This window comes from Tasmannia lanceolata, unplaced genomic scaffold, assembly GCF_043159265.1.
Source record: "Tasmannia lanceolata isolate RefF3 unplaced genomic scaffold, GAP_Taslan_0.1 ptg000016l, whole genome shotgun sequence".
NCBI lineage: Eukaryota > Viridiplantae > Streptophyta > Magnoliopsida > Canellales > Winteraceae > Tasmannia > Tasmannia lanceolata.
The window spans coordinates 20,079,918-20,104,066 of NW_027518693.1; the positions used below are offsets into that span (position 1 = coordinate 20,079,918).

Below are 24,149 nucleotides of genomic sequence, written 5' to 3' on the forward strand. Positions count from 1 at the left end.
AGATCTAGCTTGAAAAGCAAGAAAGCGAGTGACTAAGCAACATATTTTGACAATGAGATGCAAACCAATAGCTGTTATGGTCCTAAGTGATGGTATGGGACAGGTTTAAAGTGCCTAGCCTAATGCATTTCATCAGCCCATGAAGCTTTTGATATATTAGTTACGTGCCCAAACATCGTTTGATACCGGAGCAGCCACCATTTCTTGTGTTCGAGTCACAAAAGGGGACCTATGAAGACCTATGAAGAGCACTACCTGTAAAGGGCTACTTGGTAAAAAGCCAGAGTGAAGTTGCCACGGAGTGAGCCACCACGGAAGGGGTGACCTGTGGAAAAGGCTGTGGAAAGTGCTACTTGGAAAAAGGGCTAGAGTGAAAGCGTCACATAGTGAGCCGCTGCCTGCCCTCAGCGGATGTGGAAGCATGGTGGAATGTTATGCTCGAGTGGGGCCTGCCTTTGTATGGGACAAGGTGGGACCTAGCCTGATAGCAGACAGGTTTAAAGGGTTAACCTATGTGTTCCACAGCTCTGGAGCTTTTGGCATATTGGTTAGGTACCTAATAGCAGCAGCAGCAATTCCAACTTTATTATAACTGAGGAAGGTTACCCGTTTCAAGGGTGACCACCGTCCCTGTAGAAGTCATCGAGTCCCAACAGAAACAGAGTTACAGAGTTGAAAAGAGTCCTTAGGTTCTCCCAACATGGATTGTTCTTTCTATTCTACACAGTAATTCCCTCTCACCCATAAATTATAAATACCTACGGCAAACCTCATGTACATAAACAACACACCTGCACACCACCACAGAGGTTAGCTATCTGTGTCCCGACTCGAGTGCTCGTGCTGCATCTGTCACACAAATTGCCCACGCACCCGCGGCCGCTGCTCCGCAAGCCTCTTCCTGCTTTGGTAACGCACCTGCAATCAAAAGCACAGAAAAAGCCTAATTCCATTGAATTCTTCTATAAACTGAAGAACATGGAAAGAACTAAAATAGCAATAAAAAAAGGCCCACGACGAAAACCACATAATATTCATAAGAGGAACACTAATTTTATTCGCTTATGGGTGTTGGAAATGGTCCTGCGAACAGAAGGGAGGCAAGGGATGTGGGACAAACTGGTTTCTGATACAATTGTGGTAAATGTAATTCAGTGCAGGGAGGGTTCGTCGTTCTTTGCTTTTGAAAATTGGGGGTTTATAGTAGTTGTTCCAAAGTTTAAATTCCCTGATATCTATTTTTTTAAAATGAAACAGAATTGATTCAGGTATCTATTCTGGGCAATTGTATCTTGAACCTTTTGGTGGGCAATTCTTGTTTAGTTTTGCTAAGTTCTCTAAACTATGGAGTGCTCCTATGAAAAAAGGAAATACATAACCGAAAGCTCTTTACCTTCTTTTCAAAGCATCTCTCCTTCCTCTTCTGCCGGAATTTGGTCAAGGCAGCCTCTCTCTGTACAAATCGGTTTTGATCCACGCCACTCCCACTCCCACTACCGCTCCCACTTCCACCACCAGGTCCACTTTTCCCAGCTGCCCCGTTATCGGTCTTCTCCATGTTCATCCCTCCAGCGTTCATGTTTTGTCCATTGCTCCCATGGTTACTGCCTGAGACACTCCCATTCAGGCTATAGTTCCCAGCATTAACTTCCATCTGCACACCAAACACAGTGGATGATCCACATGTTGGGGCAACTTCTGCCATATTCTTCAGTGATGAGTCATCTAGGTAGGGTGGTGGCACCTCCTGCTTTTGCATGCTGTGGACATGGTAGCGATGGTGGCAGTAATGGTAATGGTGGTGCTCGACTTGGACCTGATGTTGGGCCCCTGTTGGCCACCCCCCTTCAGTGTTCATGGGCACATCATCAGCCTTTTCTGGTAGTCCTTGCTGAGGTGGAAAAGCACGACCATTCTGCACGGGCTGGAAAGCAGAGGAAGGGTGCAAATAATTGGCTGTCGACGTAGATGCTGGCTTGTCCTTGAGAGCTGCTGGGTTGGTGAAGGCATTTTTAGTAGTGGACCCCATGTCATTGTTGTTGCTAGCACTGTTGGAACCTTGGTTGAGTGGAACAACATTTGAATCGGATGGAAAATTGTACACAGAATCAATTTTCAATGCTGTGGAGCTATTATCAGGTGGAACAGAACAGCTTCCGGCAAATCGTGTGGGAGCCTGTGTGGCCGCAGAAACAGTATTGTACCTGCATGGTAATGAAATTATAAGAATGAATTATTTTCCTACTTTTCAACAACATGGTGAAGGATACAGTGACAAAAGTATGGTTTCTTCTTCACACTTTGAGAAGGCTGATAGATCTGAACGCTTCAAAATGTTCCAGTCATCATGTACGGCAATTCCACCATCTCCAACAGATCTCGGCCTCTTTAAGCAGAGATCAAGGGATGGTAATTCTTTAGAACCGTCAAAGGGCTGATCTTTGATTTCTGAGATCTTGGAGAGGTAAATTGGAGCTTCAGTGACTCCAGTTTCCATGTGAGCAATGGCACTGCCATTGGAAATTGCACCAATCAGATCAGCAGCTTGGATCCCCACTTTGTCGAATGGATTGTTGCTGTTGAGTTCCAGAACCTCATTTGACTCCTCATTATCTCTCTTGGGGTCTTGTCCATGCATTTTATCCTGCTTTGTGCCTGTTAGTTTGAAAGAAAACTTCTCTCTTGGATAAGGTTCAAGCTTCAAATCTGGATTTATAGGCATTCCAATCTCCAAGTCTTTACCCATTTCAACATTGTCTGCAAAAAAGATTTACAAACGTCAGATAGATGCTACAACGAAGAGATACCGAATTGTTATATGTATACCAATAAGCTCCTTCTGTTCTTGGCACTCCCATGTTGTAGTCTTGGGCCTCCATTCATTGCTGAATGTTTCGGGCTTTGGATGGGTAACCAAGGCACAAGTTCTATCATCAGGATTGGCTATTTGATCTGAAGGCGAAATTGTATGGGGACTGTCAACTTCAACAGCCCATTTTGTCCAGGAACTCTGCAAATGAAAACAGAAAGGCTATCAGTACCTGCAAGTAATGAGAAATGATTTTGTTCAAGGCTTTTACTTGTCAGCCCTTACACGTGCAATACAAGTTGATAGGCTTTAGATTTATAAATGTTAAAGATTTAAGAATGATAATGACTGTAAACTATTTGCATGTGCTTTGCAAGTTTAAATCTTGTGTAATTCTCCAATTTATATCTATGATATGCTGATATGGCATGGTTATGGCACGGTTATAGCCCATGGATTTTATAGAGAAGTAGAAATCTTTTAGGTGAAATATGCCAAAATGATATCATATAAAAATTTTGAAACCAAAATTATTTATTTTCACAACTGCACATGATCATTGCATGGGAATATGCACCTGACACAGATGAAACCATAAGTAACACCTTTTCATATGTGTCTGAGTGCTTAGGTGAAAGAGAATATGAGTGTGTGAAGTACAACCCGTTTGTGCCTACTAGTGCACATGCACAAGTCAATGGATGTAGAAATATGAGTATATATGTAATTATGTAAAGCCATGTGGCATGTGTAAATGCATGTGCATGCATGTAGTTAAAATGGAGATGCAAAAATAGGAAAAAGGCAGTTTTACGGAAAAGAGCATGAGAGTTATTTCGTTCTCATCTCCTTAATCTCTTGATAACCCTCTCATGGAACATCATATATTCACAAGATGTATAGCTGAAACCACTCTTTTCTGGGAACATAGTTTTTACTTAAATAATCTCATGTTTACATGTGGCACGACTCCGTATTCAGCTTCAACAGCTTCATTTTAAAATGGATGATTACATTTATTTTTCCTATTAATGACTCCAACAGGAGCGCAGTAACCATATGTGGACCTTCTGTTAATTAGTGGGGATTCACCTGGTCGACATTATAATATGCTTCAACATTCATGTGTGCATCCATAGCATATAAGCTGCCATGCCCAGGAGCAGAAATAAGGTACCTTAAATTTCTTCTATGTTTGTAGCTCGGGGTGCCCGCATAAACCAACTTATAGGACTTAATGCATGGGAAATGTTTAGACAAGCAGTTATAAGTTATAACATATATTACCTTGCCCAAAGCCACAGTTCTAGAAATCAGATATCCAACTAACACACAGTTCATTGCCTTAAGATCCAATCTATTTCTATTCAATCATCCATTCATCCATAACGTCATTCCATCATTTCAATGTCACAAAGGCTTACAAATTACAATATATATAAGAAAAAGAAAAAAATAGAATGTTTTAAAATCCTAAACATAGAAACCTAACCCTTTAGACTAAAATACCCTCTAATAACTTAAAGACTTGCTCCACACTTAAAATTTTCATAATACATGTATGGGGCCTATTTAAAACACCCTTAGACGTAAGTGACTTAAGTTATTTGGGGTACAAAAGACCCTACTACCCCTTATGACTTAAAGACTCATAAAGACTTTTTTTAAAATGTTTGAATAAAAATTAATAGGGGAGTTGCGAGAATTGAACTCACGGCCTCTTGTAACTCATAAAAGACTTATTTAAAATCCTATAACTAAAAGAAAAACCCTAAAGAACTTCTAATTGACTCCACATTATATTTAGCCCTCCTTTTCTGTCTTCATGAAGGATCCTTTCTATATTTTCCACTTGAAAATTTATGGTGTTTTACGGTCATACCTTCCCTTTAATGCATTTACTTTTACTAACCCGCTAGCTACCATCTTCAAATGTCAATACCTTCCCAAAGACATACACCCAAAATCCAAAGAGACGTCTAAAGTGCCAGCTAACTACAACTAAATACTAATGACCTTAAAGAAGAAACATTACTAAGGGTGTGTTCCAGAGAGGATAAAAAGGGGATAAAACATTCGTTTACTCTTAGCGCAAAAGTGGTGGTTGTTCTAGTTCTCATAAGTTATAGAAATCAAATTACCCTCTAAAAGGTCATAATTAGCTTCCGCATCGCCCTTCGTTTACCCTAAAAGAGGGGAAGTTGCATACCCGGCTAGAGAGAGTAATTAGATAAAGACATAATTTGCGGTTTGCGGGGTAGAGGCATCAAAAAAATATGAAAAGTTGACAACGAGACTCACACCTTTGTCATTTCTCTCCCGACCCTTCTCTCCAGAAATCATAGATCGCGAGAAAACATAATTTCCGAGTTCCATGGTGGAAGGTTTGAATGACATTCTGGCCATGACAAGATGCTGGCACTGATCAAGAAATACTATTGGCCATCCATGCATAGAGATGTTGCACATTACAAGGACCAATTTGCATTTTCCAGGTGTCTAAAGGCCACTCCAAGAATATCAGTGTGTACATTATACTATCAGTCCACCTCCCTCTATTCGGACGAAACTGACGCCAAAAGGAAGCCACCTCCCACAGGTTGGGTCAAACTGAACTTCGACGGGAGCTCCATAGGTAACCCAAGTAAGGCTAGAATTGGGGGTCTAATAAGGGATGAAAAGGAATCAACCATCATGTCCTACTCAGGACCGGTAGGAGAATGCGATGCAAATGAGGCAAAAGTAAGAGCCCTTCTTTTCGGTTTACGATGGGCTTTTGAACATGATTTGAGGCAAATGATTGTGGAAGGGGACTCAGCTAATGCAATTAGTTGGGCTTCGAATGCTTCAAGAGATCCTTGGCGGATTCAAGGGCTCATTGCTGAGATCTTGGACCTTATACGAATTTTGGAACCCATAATTGAACATAGAAGAAGATCGGCTAATGAGGCTGCGGACATCTTAGCAAAGGAAGGAGTATTTAGGGAGACCATGTTGGTCACTGTTCCTTAAATTCAACTAATGTGGCAGACTCTGTAATTGCTTTAATTTCTACATTTGTACTTGGCGTGGGACATCTTGTCCCTACCCTGATTATTAATGAAACTTGTCAATTTTCCAAAAAAAAAAAAAAAAACATTATACTATCAGTCCAATGTAAGAGAAGACTAAGCATGGACTTTGTAACGGGTTTACTGTGAACCTAGCGAGGTGTGGATTCCAGATCCATGATTATAGATCGATTCTCCTAGACGGGACATTTCTTGCCGTACCGAAATAGCCAAGATGCTTTGCATGCCCCCTCATATCTTCTTCAAGGAAGTTGTGTGCATCTATACAATGTTCTGTAGATGATCATACCTAATCAAGTTACCAAGTCCATGAATCATTTCTGGTGTGCATTAAAGAAGCAACTTGATACAAAATCATAGCAAGGGGTATTGCAAGAGGTCATCTTTCTTTATGGGCTGTTGCTTAACCCCAACTTGAATTTGCATACAACAACATGATATATTATTGCAAGAGGCCTTCTCTTTTTTCTTTTTTTCTTTTTTTTTGAATGGTTGAACAGTAAGGTTGCTCCATTGTCACCTGGTGGTCACGGGTTCGAGTCATGGAAACAGCCTGATGTAGGATCGGGAAGAGAAATAGAAGAAAGAGGAGGAGGAAGAAGAAGAATAAAAGAAGAATTTAGGGCATGTTTGGATCGCTAGAATCGGGAAATAGAATCGGTATTTGATTCCAAGTCCGATGATTCCAGCATTTGGCTGGCCTTAATCGGTGTAATGGGTATGACTCGGCAGAATTTTGTGTGGAATATCGGCCGGATTATGTTACCGCCCGATGTAGGTGGTATGCTGATTACCACGGCTAAAATACTTTATTTGGCAGAGAAAATTTCGCGTTATTTGAGAGAGAGAATCTCTCTCTCTCTAAAATACCTAGTGGGAGACTCCTGCCATCATCATCTTCCCCAACCAAGCCCTCATAGAAACCCTAGATCGTGGCCGTCTCTTCAAAACCCTAGAACTTGGAAAGAATTCTAACCACCATCAAGCCCTCAATTCTTGCTTCTTGATATTACATCGGCAAAGAGATGAAATGGGAAAATGGTTCTGTAGGGTTTCTCTTTTGCTTCTTTTCACTTGGTTGGATTCAGAAATGGGTCATTGCATGTATGGGATTCTTAATATTTTTTTGGCAACGGTGATTTACTACTCTGAAGTTGATGAAAAAAAACCCTAGGTGAGCTCGGCAGCCATGGCGGGTGCTGATGTCGATTTGGGGCTTTCGTCTCAGCCCATTTTCTATAAAGAAATATGACGGAAAGGCGGGGGATTCGAACTAGAGGAAGTAACAGCAGTAAGAATTAGCTGCAGGGCTGCCTTTCGCCGGAGTGTTGACGAATCTAACTTCTCATTCCATACCCACAACTGTTGATGAACCCAAACATGAGCCTTAGAATTGGGATTCCGTTAACAGATTGAATCGGTATTGGAATGGTTATGATGCCAATTTCGATTCTTGATTCCAGCAATCCGGGAGCAGTAGAAGAAGAATAGGAGAAGAGGAAAAGGGAAGGAGAAGAATAGACGAAGAATAGGGGAAGAAGAGAAGAGGAATTAGGGAGAAGAGAAGAGGGAAGAAGAAAACTAGAAAGAAGAGAATATTAGAGGGGAGAAATATCAATCAATTTAATAATCATCAAAGTTAAAATTCCTAATACAATGAGGCTAATATATAGGCAATGCGATGGAAATAAAATTTCATGGAAAATAAAATCCTAGAAACTAATAACATGGAAATAAAAATCCTAGAAACTAAATAATATGAAAATAAATCCTAATATCTGCATCATTCTCCCCCGCTTGAAAAGAACTCGACCTCGAGTTCTAGTCCACCTGGATCAAATATATAGAAAAGCAACTCGAGCAATAGCAGTACGAACACATCAAACTCTGTCATGTATAATGCGCGTGATAACTGTGAGAAGCGTCTGAAATGCCGATGGAATGAGAGTGAAGAAATCGCCCATGTAGAATCATAAATACGCGAACCTCTCCTGACAAGTAATGAAGCTGGGAAAATGGCAACGTACTCCTGGATCGGTGGGATCGGCATAACAGCTATGGACAGTACCAATCCATGACCAGCCTCAATAAAGATATCACCTGCTGGTATCAAATCTGGCTCAAAGGAATCAGCAACAAGATCATCTGCTAGAATCGTATCTAACATAGTGATATCAAGCGGGCAATCCTCCTGATCAATATGCGCGACAAGCACCTCTGTCTCAGCACAAATCTCAACGATCTGCTCAACCGGCTCAACGATAGGACAATCCTCATCAATATGCTCTCGATCATCCGTCTCAGGTAATGGCTCAATAGTCAGGTCACTCGCCTCTGACTCATGACGGTGCTCGGTCGACTCTGTCAAAAAATCAGCCTCACATGGCTCTACCACAATATCAACCTCGGAAGTGTGAAGTTGTCTCTCGGGATGCTCGACAATTGGTGTTAGGAGAATCTATGAATCGTCATGTTCGTCGACGTCGGCCTCAGCAATCACTGGATTCTCGGGCTCTATATCGAAAATCTCTGACTCAGTATATGCCATCATGGACTCAATATCTGACATAATCATGGGCTCAACCTCTATAATAATCTCATCCACAATATCATATGTCAGACAAATAGCATCATCTGTGTCTGGCTTGTCAATAGTGTTAGCAAATTCCTTCGCTGCTTCAATTTCGACCTCTCGTGCACGACGGGCTGCGGCTTCACGTTCGCGTACCAATTTCCTCTCATCCAAGTCACGCACTATCCTTTCCAAGATTGCCTGAAATTCAGCTTCTTGTGCAAGTAGAGCAGCTTCTTCTCGTTGAGCGGCTTCTTCACGCATCAATCTTTGTTTATACACTGCTCGCTCACGTTTCAATCTCTGTAGATAATGATATCCATAAATGTTCATAAATTCATAACGAACTTCTTCCCATAGACGGAATCGTGGCTTGCCTAAGTCACTGCGCTATAGCACAAATAATTGTCATTTTGACTTGGCATCTCTGCAAACTGAATCCTTGACACAACGAATGGTTATTTCATGATTATAACCATAGTACTTATGATATGCATCAAGTGCCTCGATCCATTCTAGAAACGCGTCATCGACATCTCTATAGGGATAGTGGTGTTCATCATAACCATAGAAATATGGAACAAATGGCGGAGCCATAAGGATCGGTGTCAAAACTGAAATCAACTGTCCGATTTGTCCGTCATGTCGAAAGGAGCACAATAGTTTTTGCGGATCTGAAATCGGACTCCTAGATTGTTCGGATCAATGGTCGGATCAAAACAAACGAACGACCAAGTTGATCGAAGTAGTGATTCTGCTACCTGGTGACTGGTGAGAGTGGGTTCGATATACTCTAAAAGTTGTCACGAACTACTTTCGTGTTAATGGCGAAACCCAAATTTGAGCGGAAATGGCTCGATTGAGGAGAGAGAAAATGAAATGGAAAGATGAGAGAAAAAGTGGGACTAGAGAGGGAAGAAATTTTTTTCTTTTTCTCTGTTTTTTCTTCTTTTTTTTCTTTTTTTCTGATATTTTTGTGGGGTGTCTAAAAATAAAAGAGGGGTTGGTAAATAGGTATTTGCTAATGGAAGGGGGTGTGCAAGGGAGAATGGGGGGTGTTAATATAATCTTCTTTATATTTGAGAAAAAAAGGAATTGTAGTCTCTAAGTTATCCAACCTCCTTTACCAAAAGTAATAATTACTTTTGACTGTGGCCTACCATTATAAGTTACCAAAAGTAGTCAGGCAAGTACCTTTTCACTAAAGTAAATTCCCCTTTTTTTTGTCTTTTTGTGGAAACTTATGGTGCAAGCAAAAACTTACACAAAAGGAACCTTACGTTGTGACGGTAGGCTTTCCTTTACCATATGTTCCTTTTGAATGACGTATACAGACAATTATGCATTACCTTCTATTTCTCCACTTGTGCTTATATGTCACTTACCCCTTTTTTTTACTTACCTTCCTCTTCTCACACGCAACATGCACATAATAGAAACCTTTCGGAACAGGGAGTCGTCTGCTACCTTACGATTTCCGTGTTGCAAATTTGGGCTAAAACTTAGGGATTGCACAACCTCTTCTTTCTTTCTTTTTCCAGAAATTTACGTGAATCAGAGAATGATATTGTGCGACAAGAATTAGGAGAGGAAAGGGGCGACAAAATCTGGGCGATGATGAGATGGCCCAATGATGGTTTAGGGTTTATGATAGGGATAAAATAATGGGATCAGGGGGCTGGTTTGGGTGACTGAGAATAGAGGAAAGGGATAGCTAAAATAGTAGGGTACATGGAGTTTTTGGTGGACTACAAGTTTATAGAGAAGAGGCCTCAAAAACTGGGGAAAGAACTTGAGGTTGCAGAGGCTGAGTTATTGATGCTACCTTCCGGAAATTGAAGGAACCGACTGTGGGTTGTTGTTATAGCTGGGCTGATGGTAGGAGAGGAAAGGGGCGACAAAATCTGGGCGATGATGAGATGGCCCAATGATGGTTTAGGGTTTATGATAGGGATAAAATAATGGGAACAGGGGGCTGGTTTGGGTGATTGAGAATAGAGGAAAGGGATAGCTAAAATAGTAGGGTACAAGGAGTTTTTGGTGGACTACAAGTTTATTGAGAAGAGGCCTCAAAAACTGGGGAAAGAACTTGAGGTTGCAGAGGCTGAGTTATTGATGCTACCTTCCGGAAATTGAAGGAACCGACTGTGGGTTGTTGTTATAGCTGGGCTGATGGTAGGAGAGGGTTAAAGGACTGTTTTAATTTAAGTATAGAAGAATTTTGGGTGCTAAAAGTTATGGGTACAGGTTTAGGTAGAATCAGTTGAAGAAGGACTGTTCTAATTTAACTTTGATGATTATTGAATTGATTGATATTTCTCCCCTCTAATATTCTCTTCTTTCTAGTTCTCTTCTTCCCTCTCCTCTTCTCCCTAATTCCTCATCTTCTTCCCTATTCTTCGTCTATTCTTCTACTTCCCTTTTCCTCCTCTCCTATTCTTCTTCAACTTCTCCCTAAATTCTTCTGTTCTACTTCTAATCTTCTCTTATTCTTCTTCTTCTTCCTCCTTTTTCTTCTATTTCTCTTCCCGATCCTACATCAAATTGGTATCAGAGCTAAAAGATCCAAGACTCAAAGATTGCAGCCAAACAAGAATTTTGTGCAATTTCCGATTCCCCCCAGCCAAACCCCAAACCAGTTATCATCCGTACCCGAGGCTTTTAGCACAGCCACTCTACCGACCCCTGAGCTTTCCAGCCCACTTTCAAAACCCCAAGTTGCAGCCCCTTGAATCCCAGCCGCATCTTCAGTTCAAACCCAAAACCCTTTTCAGATTTGATCCACCCAACAGACCCTTCTCGATCCCATCTCCCACTCACCTCATACACCACACCCCAAACATCCTTGCTGCCCTCCTCTTGAAACCCAAATATAAACTCTATTTTCCCTCAAACCCTTGAGAAACCCTTCATAAATCCCATTAAAAGCCAAAAAAAAAAAAAAAACCTACAAACTAATAACATGGAAATAAAAATCCTAGAAACTAAATAATAAGGAAATAAATCCTAATATCTGCATCACAGCCTCTCTGCAAAGCAGGGTAAGGCTGCGTGCATCTAGCCCTCCCCAGACCCCGCAATGGCGAGAGCCTCGTGCACTGGGCCGCCCTTTTGAATGGTTGCAAAATTCATTCAAATAGAAGGAAGACTGAGATGGTTCGCCAAAAGGCACAACAGAGAAATAAACAGAACAAAATAAAAGAACATAAACAATGTTAGGGCTGAATGAAATCAAACCACTCTAATCTCAATTTTCTGAATTTCCCCACCCCATCCCTAGCAAACCTATCCGCTTCACTATTAGCAGATCTTCTAATATGACTGAAGAAGATGGACGAATCACATATAAGATAATGAATCTCATCAAAGAAAGGGGCAAATCTCCATGGAGGAACCGGCAATCCACGAAGCCACCTCACCACATTTTTTGATTCACCCTCCACAATCACCTTATCAAGAAGATCTTTGTCCAACCGTTTGATACCCAGATACGCTGCCCTAACCTCCGCCTCTCTAGCATCACAACTCCCAGTAGGACCAGAATAGGCCCAAATAACGAAACCAGAGGAGTCTCGACATAGGCCGCCAACACCAGTGGGGTCCAGATTCCCCGAGCTAGAGCCATCAAAATTAATCTTTAACATACCACTAGGGGTCTCTCGAACCAAGGTTTTAAATTTCGATTTCGGCCACCACTGAAACCGAAATGTTTCGGTGTTGGGCCGAAATTTCGGCCGAAATTATGTAAAAATATGATCATGATTTTGTTTATTTTTTAATTTTGACTGAAATGTCTAAAATTTCGGTGTCAATTTCGGCGATTTCGGTTGAAATTTTGGCTATTTCAGTGGAAATATTATAAATTTTGGTGTGCATTTTTAAAATTTGGGTGGAAATTTTGTAAAAAAGTCCCAAATTGAAATTTCGGCCACATTTTGGTAAAAATTCCTCGAAATCTTGTAAAGAAACGACTTCATGTGAATTTCGTTTCGGTTTGTGCTAAAACCGAAATATTTCAGCCGAAACAAAACGTTTCGGACGAAATTTAAAACCATGTCCCGAACTTGGACGATCTGTAGTCGCCTTTCCACACTAACGCAAACCTCCTGCCAGCCCTCCCAAAGATCGTAGCCCGACACAAAGCGAAATAAAGGAAGGCTTTTCGACCAGGTTATAGTTAGTGCAATCACTTTAAGATAAAAACAAATTTGCCTACAGCTCAAATTTGCCATCTTTCTTTCATAGGATCTTGCTTAACCCCAACTCAAATTTGCCTTCAACAACATGGTATATTGGACTACAAGAAAGCTTCCATTTAAAGTTGTTTTAGAGAAAGCTTCTAATGATAGAAATATTTCCAAAAAAAAAAAAAAAACACTTCTAATGATGGATAATCAATCATTGCCTATAGTTAGAAGTCAATAAATGAGTTTGGGACAAGATTTAGAGGCAATGGAAGCTTCAAACCTTGATAGCATGTGCTGAAAAAAGGAAATAATAACAACTGGTAGAAGAACTCAAATCTACACATGATCATATGACAATATAGACGCATTAAGTTACAAGGTACCAAGTAATGACCAAAACACCCCTAAGTAATATTTTGTAATTAAGGAAAAGCCAACACAAAATGTAAGTAAAAGACGTACAAAATAGTAGAATTACACTATATGACCATGTACACGACATAATTTGGAACATAAGATTTACAATAGAAAAATTGGAGAAATAACTAAGTTAACTTTTTTATCAAGGACAAAAGCTTTATTTATAAGGAGAAAGTTCAAGATATGATATTTGGACAAATAAGAACAAGATACTTCAGAACACACGAAAATTGCCTTTCTAGAATGTTTATCAATTGTTTTAGTTTAATCATGAACTATATCTACACACTAGCAGATTAAAAATTACTTCACAAAGTCACAGTGAACGAGTTAATGAATTAAAAAACTCTACTAAATTTGGATCAAACTCATCCCTCAAACCAATGGAAGAAGTTTCCATAGGCATATACTAAACATGATTAAATAACAAAGTACAAGTGGGAATCTTAAATGACGCACCTGAGTGCCACTTCCATTATCACTTCCATCCCCGATGTTCAACCCTGTAGTCTTATTATCATCCTCACCATTGCTTCCAATATTATTGTCAGACTCATCAACATTCCTTGAGTTTATAGACTTCTGAGATTGTACGCCACTTTCACTCCCGCTACCACTAGACTGAATGAGGATGAGAAATTATGCCAAAGTAGAAGAACGAAGAAATAATGAAATGAACGAGAGAAAGTATGAGAGAAGGTATGAAAGAAGTTAAATCCGTTAGGCATGTTTCATGAAATGAACTTTGATACGTGGAAATCTATAGTGATTACAAATGCAAACCAATGTTAAGTATGTTGAAAAAGAGGCTAATTCAGAGATGCATTCCATTCAAATCAATATGTATGCAACAATAATGATTCAAGCCTAGCTAGTGGAAAACGCATATCAAACTCACACTGTGGCATCTCCTCCAAACATGCTGCCAAAGGTTTTTAAGCTCATTCTTTCGAATAGGCTTCACTAAAAAGTCAACTGCACCCTTTGACAAACATTTAAATACTATATCCATAGAATCATGAGATGACATCACTGCAACCAAAGCTTCATTAGGCGAGTAAAAAAGTAACAGTTGATAGAATGACATCATGCTAAAGAACCTGGTCATTTACATAATTATCAGAAAGTAGAGGGATATAAGAAAAATACTCACTGATCACTGGAATATTCTTGCAGGTTTTGTGGCTCATAATCTTGTATAGAAGGCCAATGCCATTTAGATAAGGCATGGCGACCTCCGTCAAAACGAGATCAACATGATTGGTCAGATCTTCTAAGATTTTCCATGCCTGTAGTCCATTCGCAGCAGCAGTAACTGCCAATGAACAATTAAAAATTAGAATTGCATAAACCATATGTGTGGTGCATGCATGTTTCCCTTAAAAAGTACATTCCATAAACAAAGATTGTTTGCCAATATAAGCATAGATAAGGACTAAGAACACAAACATGATCCAGATTTTTCTCCTTAAAAAAACAACTTTGGGTAGACCGTCTAACATATCATGCATAAAAGACCATATAACTTGCATAATCTTACCATTAAAAAAAACTTGCATAATCTTATCCATCATAATTCATCTATTGTTATAAATTGTTTAATGTTATTACCATGATGAACTCTTATGTTTATTTGAACTATGATGCAATTTATGCCTAAGAAGTTATTGAACTATGCTGCCACTGATTTATTTATCATGTCTTGCTCCTTGTCTTTAAATTACTTATCTTTCTTTGAAGAATAGAATTATGGTGATTTAAATTTCCTGATTTATTATCTTGCACTGGTGGGGATTGCTGTATGACCCTACTAGTTCCACGTTATGAAACTCATGCCTATAAACATTCCAGGTTATGCAGAGTTTGATGATGCGGGAGCTAATGGGGAAGCATAGGGTCCGAGTGCGGAGTGCTAGGAGTGGCCATGTGGCCTTGACGAATGTCCCGTCTTGATTTATTTTTATTTATTAATTGTGTCAGTTACTTGGTAGAACTCTTTGGATTTTTAATGATGGTTAACTAATGATAATCCTCGATGGGAGGAATAACTTCATTAATGTGGATGTTAATTTAGTTTTGCTATTAATGGACTTTGGTTTTCGGGTTGCCTTATCTAAAAAAAAAATTATCATCTCTTGTTAACGGTCTGGGTTTAGGGCTTTCCGAAGATCCAGGTCGTTACATATTACCAAACAATTTTAGCACGTAATACCTAATTTTGTTGGCTAGCCTGCGGTGAATGGAAATATGATCGATCGATTCCCCTGATTGGAGGCAAAAAGCATAATGATCCACTATTAGAGTCTTACGGATCCACAAATGATCAACCGTCAAGATCTTGTTGAGAATAGTTGTCCAGCTGAAAGCGCACACTGAGAGGGAAGGGATCTTCCAAATTGTCGTTATCAGCACTGAGGGAAAAAACTGACCAAAGATGAAGGTAGAAAGAACGAACCAAGAATTCTCCGTCCCTCACCTGCATCCAGATCCTTTTATCCTTTCTATACCGGCTGATGTATATTGAACTAGAGTTTCCAAGAGAGACGTCACCCTCAATCTCTCTATCAAAAAATGTTTCTTCGGAACTCAGTCTTCCGGTCCACCCTTCCATAAGACCTCATGAAAGAATAGTTGACACTAATACCACTTTTGGAGGCAACTGCAAATAAATCACAGAACAATCCTTTTAAAGGAGCTTGTTGCACCAAGGATCATGACAAAACTGCACCCAATCTCCTTTGGAAACCCTAAAACAGATTGCCTACTAAACTATTTCTTTTAATTTTATTATATCTCTCCAAACTGTAACCCCTTTGTACTTGTAATGATCCAAGGAACATCAACCACAGAAGCTCACCGATAATGCAAACGTATACCCCCCAGAATTCTTAGGCTTGCAAACATCTTCCCACTTTCTCAAATGAAATCTCCTCCTCTCCTCCAAGTTGGCAAAGTTAAGTTGCATATGTTCAATATGGTCACAATAATAGAAATAAATTCAATAATAGAAGAGCCATCAACCCAAATAAATAAATAAATAGATAAAAAAAAATTGAAAGTTTTTCTTTTTTTCAAATTCAAATTTATCAGTCTCTGCAAGAGAAACCAATCATTTGAACTATGCAACTGTTCATCAGATGACTAAATAAATAGATAAATAAAACTAAAAGTATCCATGTTGATGCCACAAGCAAAAAAAAACCCGCGGCGGGGGGGGGGGGGGTGGGGTGTGTTGGTTAGACTAGGATAATTACTCTCAAAAGAAAATCAATCAAATAACTTGATCAGACTTTTATTCATCGAATGAAGTCTTCAGTTTTTTTTTTTTTTTTCAAATTGAATGCTAAAAAATGAAGAACCACATTCTCCAATACCAATACCACAAAAAGACTAAGAGGAAAATGGAAATTTTGAGGTTCAAGCTGCATTCTTAAATAGTTTTTTATCACAACCCTTATTTGACATGCATCTCTGAACAGAGTACACCTCAATACGTATAGATTGATATGATGGAAGAAAACCCAGCTCAAGTGATAAAATAGGTGTTTCTTTCAAAACTACCAATAAAAATAATTTTTTTCGTCTTAGGCTATGGAGCACGGATAAGGGTACGGGGTGCAGGTATGACACGATACGGGTACGTGGATACGTGATTTTTTTTTTTTTAAAAGGATACGGGTACGTTGGGGGTACACTAAATATAATATATTTTTATATTTATTATATACTTATAAAAACTAAAATATTAAATAGTGAAATTTAATTGTCGTCTCCCAACTACCCAAGATTTTAAAATCCGCGTATCCAAACAGCCCCTAAATGATCTTATCTCCATGTTGAAGATGATTAACAGCGAGGATTTATAAAAATAGGATATGGGACTTTGGGCCTCCAGAGAGTGCGGGTGAGCCCAGGTGCGCCCTCATCCTCCTCCCGATGATGTTTGGGTGCGTACCCAGGCACACCCGCTCCCAATACGCACCCGACATGGGTGCGTGGGCCTCCGGAGAGTACCCATGCTTCATAGGTCTTAGGTTAATCCTCACCTGAAATCAACAATTTTATATCTATTGAACCTGCACTTCAACAGCACCATGCTCTCAAGTGAGGATATGGAACCTCCTAGTTTAAATGTATCCACTTCAACACCAAGAAAATTGTGTTCATGTAGATACCAAACAACCATTAATAATTATAAAAATAATTAGAAACAAGAAAGGAGAAGAAATGAAAACATGTACGCCTCATCATTAGGAGAACCTGTTGAAAAAGAAGCGACTTCTTCCCTATCATGTGAAATGTCTATTAAGATGGACCAAAACATTACATATTCATCTTAAAGGAAAGATGGAAACGAAAACGGCAAAAAGAAAATGAAATAAGATCCAACCAACCACTCAGCGAGTTTAATGGAATGGATGAAATTCAAACAACTGCTCAAAGATTAAGGAGTGGCAAATTAGGCTGGTACACATGTGATGTTACCAAAGTTAAGGTGTGGCAAATGAGTCTGTCTACATTGGATAAGGGACATAAGAACATGAAAAGGAGCATGCAACATTTAACAAAAGAAATCCACTTCTCATCTAAGGATATTATAAGAGTTTATGTGGCGAATAGATGGAAATATACACCAAAAAAGGCAGGAACCCTAAGCAGCCACCCACTAGTTGATCATGAAGCCACCCACTAGATGATCATGAAGTAACAAAATTGCAAATAAAATGCATCTACCTCCTTATCATTTAGAACCAATTACTCACCTTCATAACTGCAATTACGAAGCAGGGCGCGGACAACGTGGCGAGTTGAATCATCGTTTTCCACAAGCAAAACTTTGAGAGATCTGAAGGGAAGAAACCTCTCCCATCGAACAAGCTGCCCTTGAGGCTGTTGCTGCAAATCCGGCTGGGTGGCCACGACGAACCCTTCACTTCCACCATTCACATCTCCGCCAATACCATTAACCCTCGACTCATCTTCCTCTGAAAGTTCACTACCTTCCCCAACAATGCTACCCCTGACTTCCTTGGGCTCATTCCGCACGTGCTGATTCAATTCTGCTGATCCTTTCTTCAGCACAATTTTAGTGCTCATTCGAACACTCCCCATTAAGCAGATTCAAAAAGACCGACGATGAGAAAGGCACTGGATCGAACGGGTAAGAACTCGCACATTCCGTTGCCTACCCAAATCCCTAAACCAACTCCTACCAATTTTCAAATCCCAAAGTCACAGAATTCACGAGATAAAAATGTGGGTCATAGCCATACCAATACCAGATCCTCATCCGGAAAAAGAAAAAAGTAATGATCTTGGCTCACACATAGGCAATCTCAACCCATAGACAAAGAACTCAAACCCCTGGTACTCGGTCCACAGATAGACATCAGAAAACCTTCCAAACCCTACAAATAAACGATAAAAAAACAGCTTTGCAAATCCAACAACCAACAACACGGGAAGATAAATCTACAAAATCGGACAAACTGAAACATCTAGAAAGAAACAATTAAAAATATTCAGGATTTTCAATATTGAAACCCTGGAATTCAGACATAGAACGATCCAAGCATGAACATAAATTAATCATCAATAACCTTTCCAAAAACTATAAAAAAATGCAGATCATGATAGATAAATCCTTAAAAAAAATTCACAAAGAAAGAGATGAGAGTTGAAGAAATTACCTCTCCAGAAATCGCGAAAAAAAAAAAAAAAACACGGTGATTTCTACTATTGAGAAAAAGAAAGAACAGGGGAAAGAACAGGACAGATCAGAGGACGAAAAAACGAAAGCTGTGGCCTTTTCAGATCGAGAAATTAGGGTTAGGTTTTCTCTTCTTCTTCGACTGGTCGGAAGACTGAGAAAGTGAGGTGAGATAAAAGATTTTGCACAGTTGGGATGACGTGGAGGAAAGGGCGGTGAAGGAAGCACGGAGATGCCACGTAGGTAAGAAAATCGTCCGACGTGGACGAGATTTTAGAAGCATAAAGATCTGACGTGGATGAGATGTACAGTTTAGGAGCGAAGAGAGCGTTCCGAATGATACACCCAGATCGGGCCTCCGCCACGTGGAACTTGTTTAATGATACCCTCAACTTGTGTTTTCTCACGTGGGCCCACCTACTCTTTTAAATAAAGAAAGCTTGACACGGCGAAAGACATAAATATCCCTCCTAACGGCGATTTTAACGGAGTATGACTTTTTAAAATGACGGAAATGCCATTGGGACAGAAATAACTTTGGAAAAATGATAGGACGACGATAAAATAGGATGTAACAGTGGAACAGCCAATGTTTTTCAGCCACGTGTTCTGTTGTTCGTGCTGACTAAGTGATATAACACTTGGCAAGCAAACATTGATAGAAAATAATGTATACGAAATGGACGGTGAAATATAAAAAGAGAAAAATACTATTAGCTTCGAGAAATTACGGATTTCACGTACTTTTTAAAACAATCATCAAACGCAGGTGATTCTTCAAAATCGGGTGAGAAAAAATCCCTAATACCCTTCTGACATTATCAGAACCAAGATGGAGTCCCCGTATGTTGGTCTTTCATGATTCACCTTTTCATTAATTTAGTATTTTCTTTGTAGAGAAAATCCCCCTGTATTTAATGCATCTCACCTCATTTATGTTGGCGCACTGTACGAGGCTTTGGGTTCGTTTGGATCTTGGCCGTCGGAAATAACTAGAGATAGAAGGATGCTAGACGCGTGTTAAAAAACCTTTATTGGATAGTTGGCACCTTTTTTCACAGCTAGTTTGGTTTGGATTTGAAATTTTCCTTTGAACCTAGATTCCCTTGGGTTCATTTAAATCTTGCCCGTCGCCAATAAGCATAGACGGTCGGATCCACGACACGTGGACATCAATATGGAACGGTGGCATCTTCTAACAATATCGTCATTTCTCTGTATGGGATTCCGCCGGCGTACCCATTATTTCCGTTGGCGTACCCTTGAATTCTGCCAATGTAGACCATATTTCCGCAGGCATACCCCTTGATATTTCGGCAGACAACGTACTTGATATATTTGAATGATCGGTGTTTTTTGAATCAGCGGCGTTCTCAGCCAAAAGAAAAGTGAGAAATAATAAAATATTCAATAATGTCGCCGTTCTAAGCCAAAAGATATGTGAGAAAATAATAAAATATTCAATAACGCCGCCGTTCTAAGCCAAAAGAGATGTGAGAAATAATAAAATATTCAATAACGTCATCGTTCTAAGCCAAAAGAGACGTGAGAAATAATAAAATATTCAATAACGTCGTCGTTCTCAACCAAAAAAGATGTGTGAATAATAAAATATTCAATAACTTAGCCGTTCTCAGCCAAAAAAGAAGTGATAAATAATAAAATATTACTTTAAAAATAATGATTGAGGTTGGGTTGTGAATTTGTTAAGAAGGGCAACACACGAGGACTCTGATAATGTCGGAAGGGTATTGGGGTATTTTTTTCCACCCAATTTTGAAGAATCACCCGTGTTTGATGTTATTTTAAAAAGTAACCAAATTCTGTAATTTCTCGAAACTATTATCCCCATTCTGTACTTTTCTCATATAAAAACCTCGCACAGATTGAAGGGTCAGGATCATCCGGTAAAAAAGATCTTTTGGAGTATTTGATCTGGACGATTTTAACCCTCCAATATGCATAGCTCATCCAGTATTTTTCACAGCCTATTTTTGGTGGGGGCCAACAAATGAAAGATCTGAGTAATCCAATAATATGGGCCCCACTGATTTTTTTTTTTTTTTTTTTGTTTTTTATGCCTCGCATGTACATCCAAACACAATAAAAGCTCTTGTGGAAATTTTTTAAGCTGGTGCGCGTGAAGTCCAGTATTTTTCAAAAAGTACAGTGAGACCCACTTCATAAGATGATCTAAATTGTTCATTTGTTGGGCTGCAATGTAAGTAGGCCGTACCCCTGTAAATCATCTCCATAAGGAACCTCTAAATATCGTGGGGTCAGGATCAGCTATGGAGATGATTTACGGGGTACGGCCTAGTTGCATTGCGGTCCAAAAAAATACTGGACTTCGCATGTAAATCCCATACGTGTAGAAGAAGATAAGAGAGTATTGTCATATATGTGCTCAAGAAGACAAGAAAGAGCATTGCATCCTTCGGGGCAAAAATTGATGTTTTGACAAAATAGACCTTCATTGCAGTACATTTTCAACACAATATCATTGATCTCGTGTGACCAAATGCATGATTTTGACTGAAGACTCGCTGCCAAACGAATATAAAAGAAAAGATGTTCACGCATAGATGGACTTTTTTTTTATATTTATGACGTAGGATGTCCCCACCCCCTTCGGGAGTAGGACTAGTCCCTACGGATACACGCAACGACCCACTCACCACGGGTATCAGGTAAGTCGGGAGCTGGATTCGAACACTCATCAATAGGGAGCAAACCCATGACTTTATGCCGAAGAGCCAACACCTCGGTGGGTTATAGATAGGCTATTGAAATCCGAGAGATAATGTTTTGATAATGGCACTAACTCACCTTGCTTTATAATTTTTATTCTGTTGCTGAGAAGGAAGTATAAGGTCACATTGGACTTCAGACAACTCTGGGTGACTTGAGAAGAAACATCTTCATCAAACCAGACTTATGGCTTCCACTTCGAAAATCTGAGTTAGTCGGGAGGTCCGGGATTTAGCCTAGAGACCCCCCCCTCAAATCAACCTTATCTCAAGGAAAATTATTAAAATACTCATATGTCATAAAATAATCAAAATGCCTTTATCTCATGAAAATGACCAAACCAACCTTATCTCAAGGAAAATTAGAAAAAAAATATATAAAAATCCTAAAATGCCCTTATATAATGAAAAATAACCAAATGCCCTTTTCGGATTAAAATAATAAAAATATACTTATCCCATGAAAATGGGAAAATTTCTTCCGTTTGGTTGCCGAAAGTTTTTTGGTTCTTGGGATTTTTGTGGAACAAAAAACTTCCTGGGAGATTGGTGGGGAAAAAAACTCCCTGGAAGTATCCTGGTAAAATAAAAATCCCATGTTTGGTTGACCGGACTATGGTGGGAAAAAATCCCATGTTTGGTTGCTTGAATTGTTGGGAAGAAAAAAAAAAATTCTTCTACAAGCTTATTTTTGGTTCCTAAGAGTTTTTTTTTTTTTTTCCTTCCTGGGGTTTCGTGCGGGGCTATTTTGGTTCCTGGGATTATTTTGGGCCCACCAACCAAACGTGGTTTCCTGCGGAAATTCCACAAAAGTCCCATGAATAAAAAGAATTCCGGCAACCAAACGTAACCGGATGTCCTAATCTCATAGAAAATGGCCGAAATGCTCTTATATTATAAAAATTATCACCTATCTTATGAAAAATGGCCAAAATAGTCAGGCATAATGGGCCCACCTATATGCATGATCTAAACCATTCGTCTCTTGGTCCCCTCCATAGGTAGGTCCGCGATATTTGCTTATTTGGACCACAATTGAGGCGCACAAACTTCTTAGGGTAACGGTCAAAATTTAGAAGGTAAAGCATTTTAGCACTTTAAAGTCTTCCATTTCTTCATGACTGACGCAACACTTTAATGACCCAGTGACCAGGACCAGATCACCGTACAATGGCTATGGGTTCAAGCCTCTTATAGATCACAAAAAACAAAAATCATAAAAAAATTATGAGGAATGATAGATACAAGGAAGCCTCGCATAAGGAGCAAGAGAAGGGCCCTTGATTGGATCCACATCATTAAGTGCAATGGAATATACTTTTTCAACCGATTTTACAAAGGTAACTAAAGATGACGTGGATCCAATCAAGGGCCCTTCTCCGGCTCTTTATACAAGGGCACCCTTGCATCTATCATTCCTCAAAATTTAAATAAATAAAGAGATTAATGTATTTCGTTTCCAACAATACGTGCCAAAATGTGGGAAAAGTCATGTATGTGATGTGGCCCGTTAAAACAGCCTCATTTGCTCTTTTTCACTTTCGTTCCCGAGAAAGCAAATTCCTGAAAAACAACATCTTTTTTCCTTGGCAAGACAGCTTTCCTGAGAAAGTAAGAGCCCAGATGGAAAATGTCAAACAATAACATGGAAATTACCAAAAATGATGTGAAAATGTCTCTTTTCTTACAAGTGTGGGAAACCAAATCCCACTATTTTGATCAGATTTGCTTTCCCGGGAAAACTAGTAGAAAAAGGTGGGCAACCAGTTTCTCGGGAAACATTTTCCTGCGCACGTGAACAGGCGCGGAAAACCTTTTCCTACACAGTTTTCCTGGATTTCTTTTCCTAATGCCACGTCAAATTCCCAGAAAACCTTTTATTTTCCTTTCCCGTGAAAACAAGTGAACAGAGCTAGGGAAAAAAGCGACTTCTCCCAACACGCCAACAAAAATGTTAGGGTGGGTCACTTCCAAGTAATAAAATTTGTGTGTTAAGTAGCAAGAAATGGCTCTTACGTGGCCCAGAAGGCTCGGCACAATCTCAATGAGTACCAAATAGGCATAGTGGGTCCTATCTCAAGTTGATCTGAAACTCCATTTGAAAGGACTTGTTTTGGATAACTTATGGCCTAAAAATAATGTCAATCATGCAATGCTAATTAGGAAAGTAGCATCTTTTCCACCCCATTTAGTGTATGTATGACTAATCCCCCTTTTTTTCAATGGTATGTATGTATGAGTGATAAAGGGCGAGCCTTGGCGCAACGGTAAGGTTGCTCCATTGTGACCCGGTGGTCACATGTTTGAGTCGTGGTAACAGCCTGCAATGCAGGGGTAAGGCTGCGTACATCTAGCCCTCCCCATATTCCACAATAGCGGGAGCCTCATGCACTGGCCACCCTTTTATGTATGTATGATTGATCTTTTTACAAAAGCTACAATTACAGGCAACATGGCAAATAATCTTAAAACAATCTTATAAGAATCTTATTTTCAAATAAAAGGGAAATAAAACAAATTTTACACCCAATTATAAGTGAAAATGGTAAAAGACGCAAAATAAATTTTACACCGACTGAAAATGGTAAAAGGAGAGTCTCTCTCTCTCTCACACACACATTTGCAAATAA

General features: G+C 39.5%; 1 protein-coding gene across 2 annotated transcripts; it reads right to left on the reverse strand.

Annotated features, from left to right (window-relative positions):
• Positions 1–560: 560 nt before the first annotated feature.
• Positions 561–18,699, reverse strand: LOC143848380 (two-component response regulator-like PRR37). Of its 2 annotated transcripts, XM_077357314.1 has the most exons (9): positions 17,823–18,699; positions 14,213–14,374; positions 13,958–14,091; positions 13,519–13,680; positions 2,827–3,010; positions 2,301–2,757; positions 1,745–2,204; positions 1,394–1,654; positions 561–918 (listed from the first exon to the last, which is right to left on the reverse strand). In XM_077357314.1, exons 1-9 carry the CDS (start codon positions 18,169–18,171, stop codon positions 853–855), a joined length of 2,235 nt encoding a protein of 744 aa, XP_077213429.1. In that variant the 5' UTR covers positions 18,172–18,699; the 3' UTR covers positions 561–852. The 2 variants fall into 2 exon arrangements, with proteins under 2 accessions (XP_077213429.1, XP_077213428.1); XM_077357313.1 differs by having other exon boundaries at positions 1,394–2,204; positions 17,823–18,697.
• Positions 18,700–24,149: the final 5,450 nt, after the last annotated feature.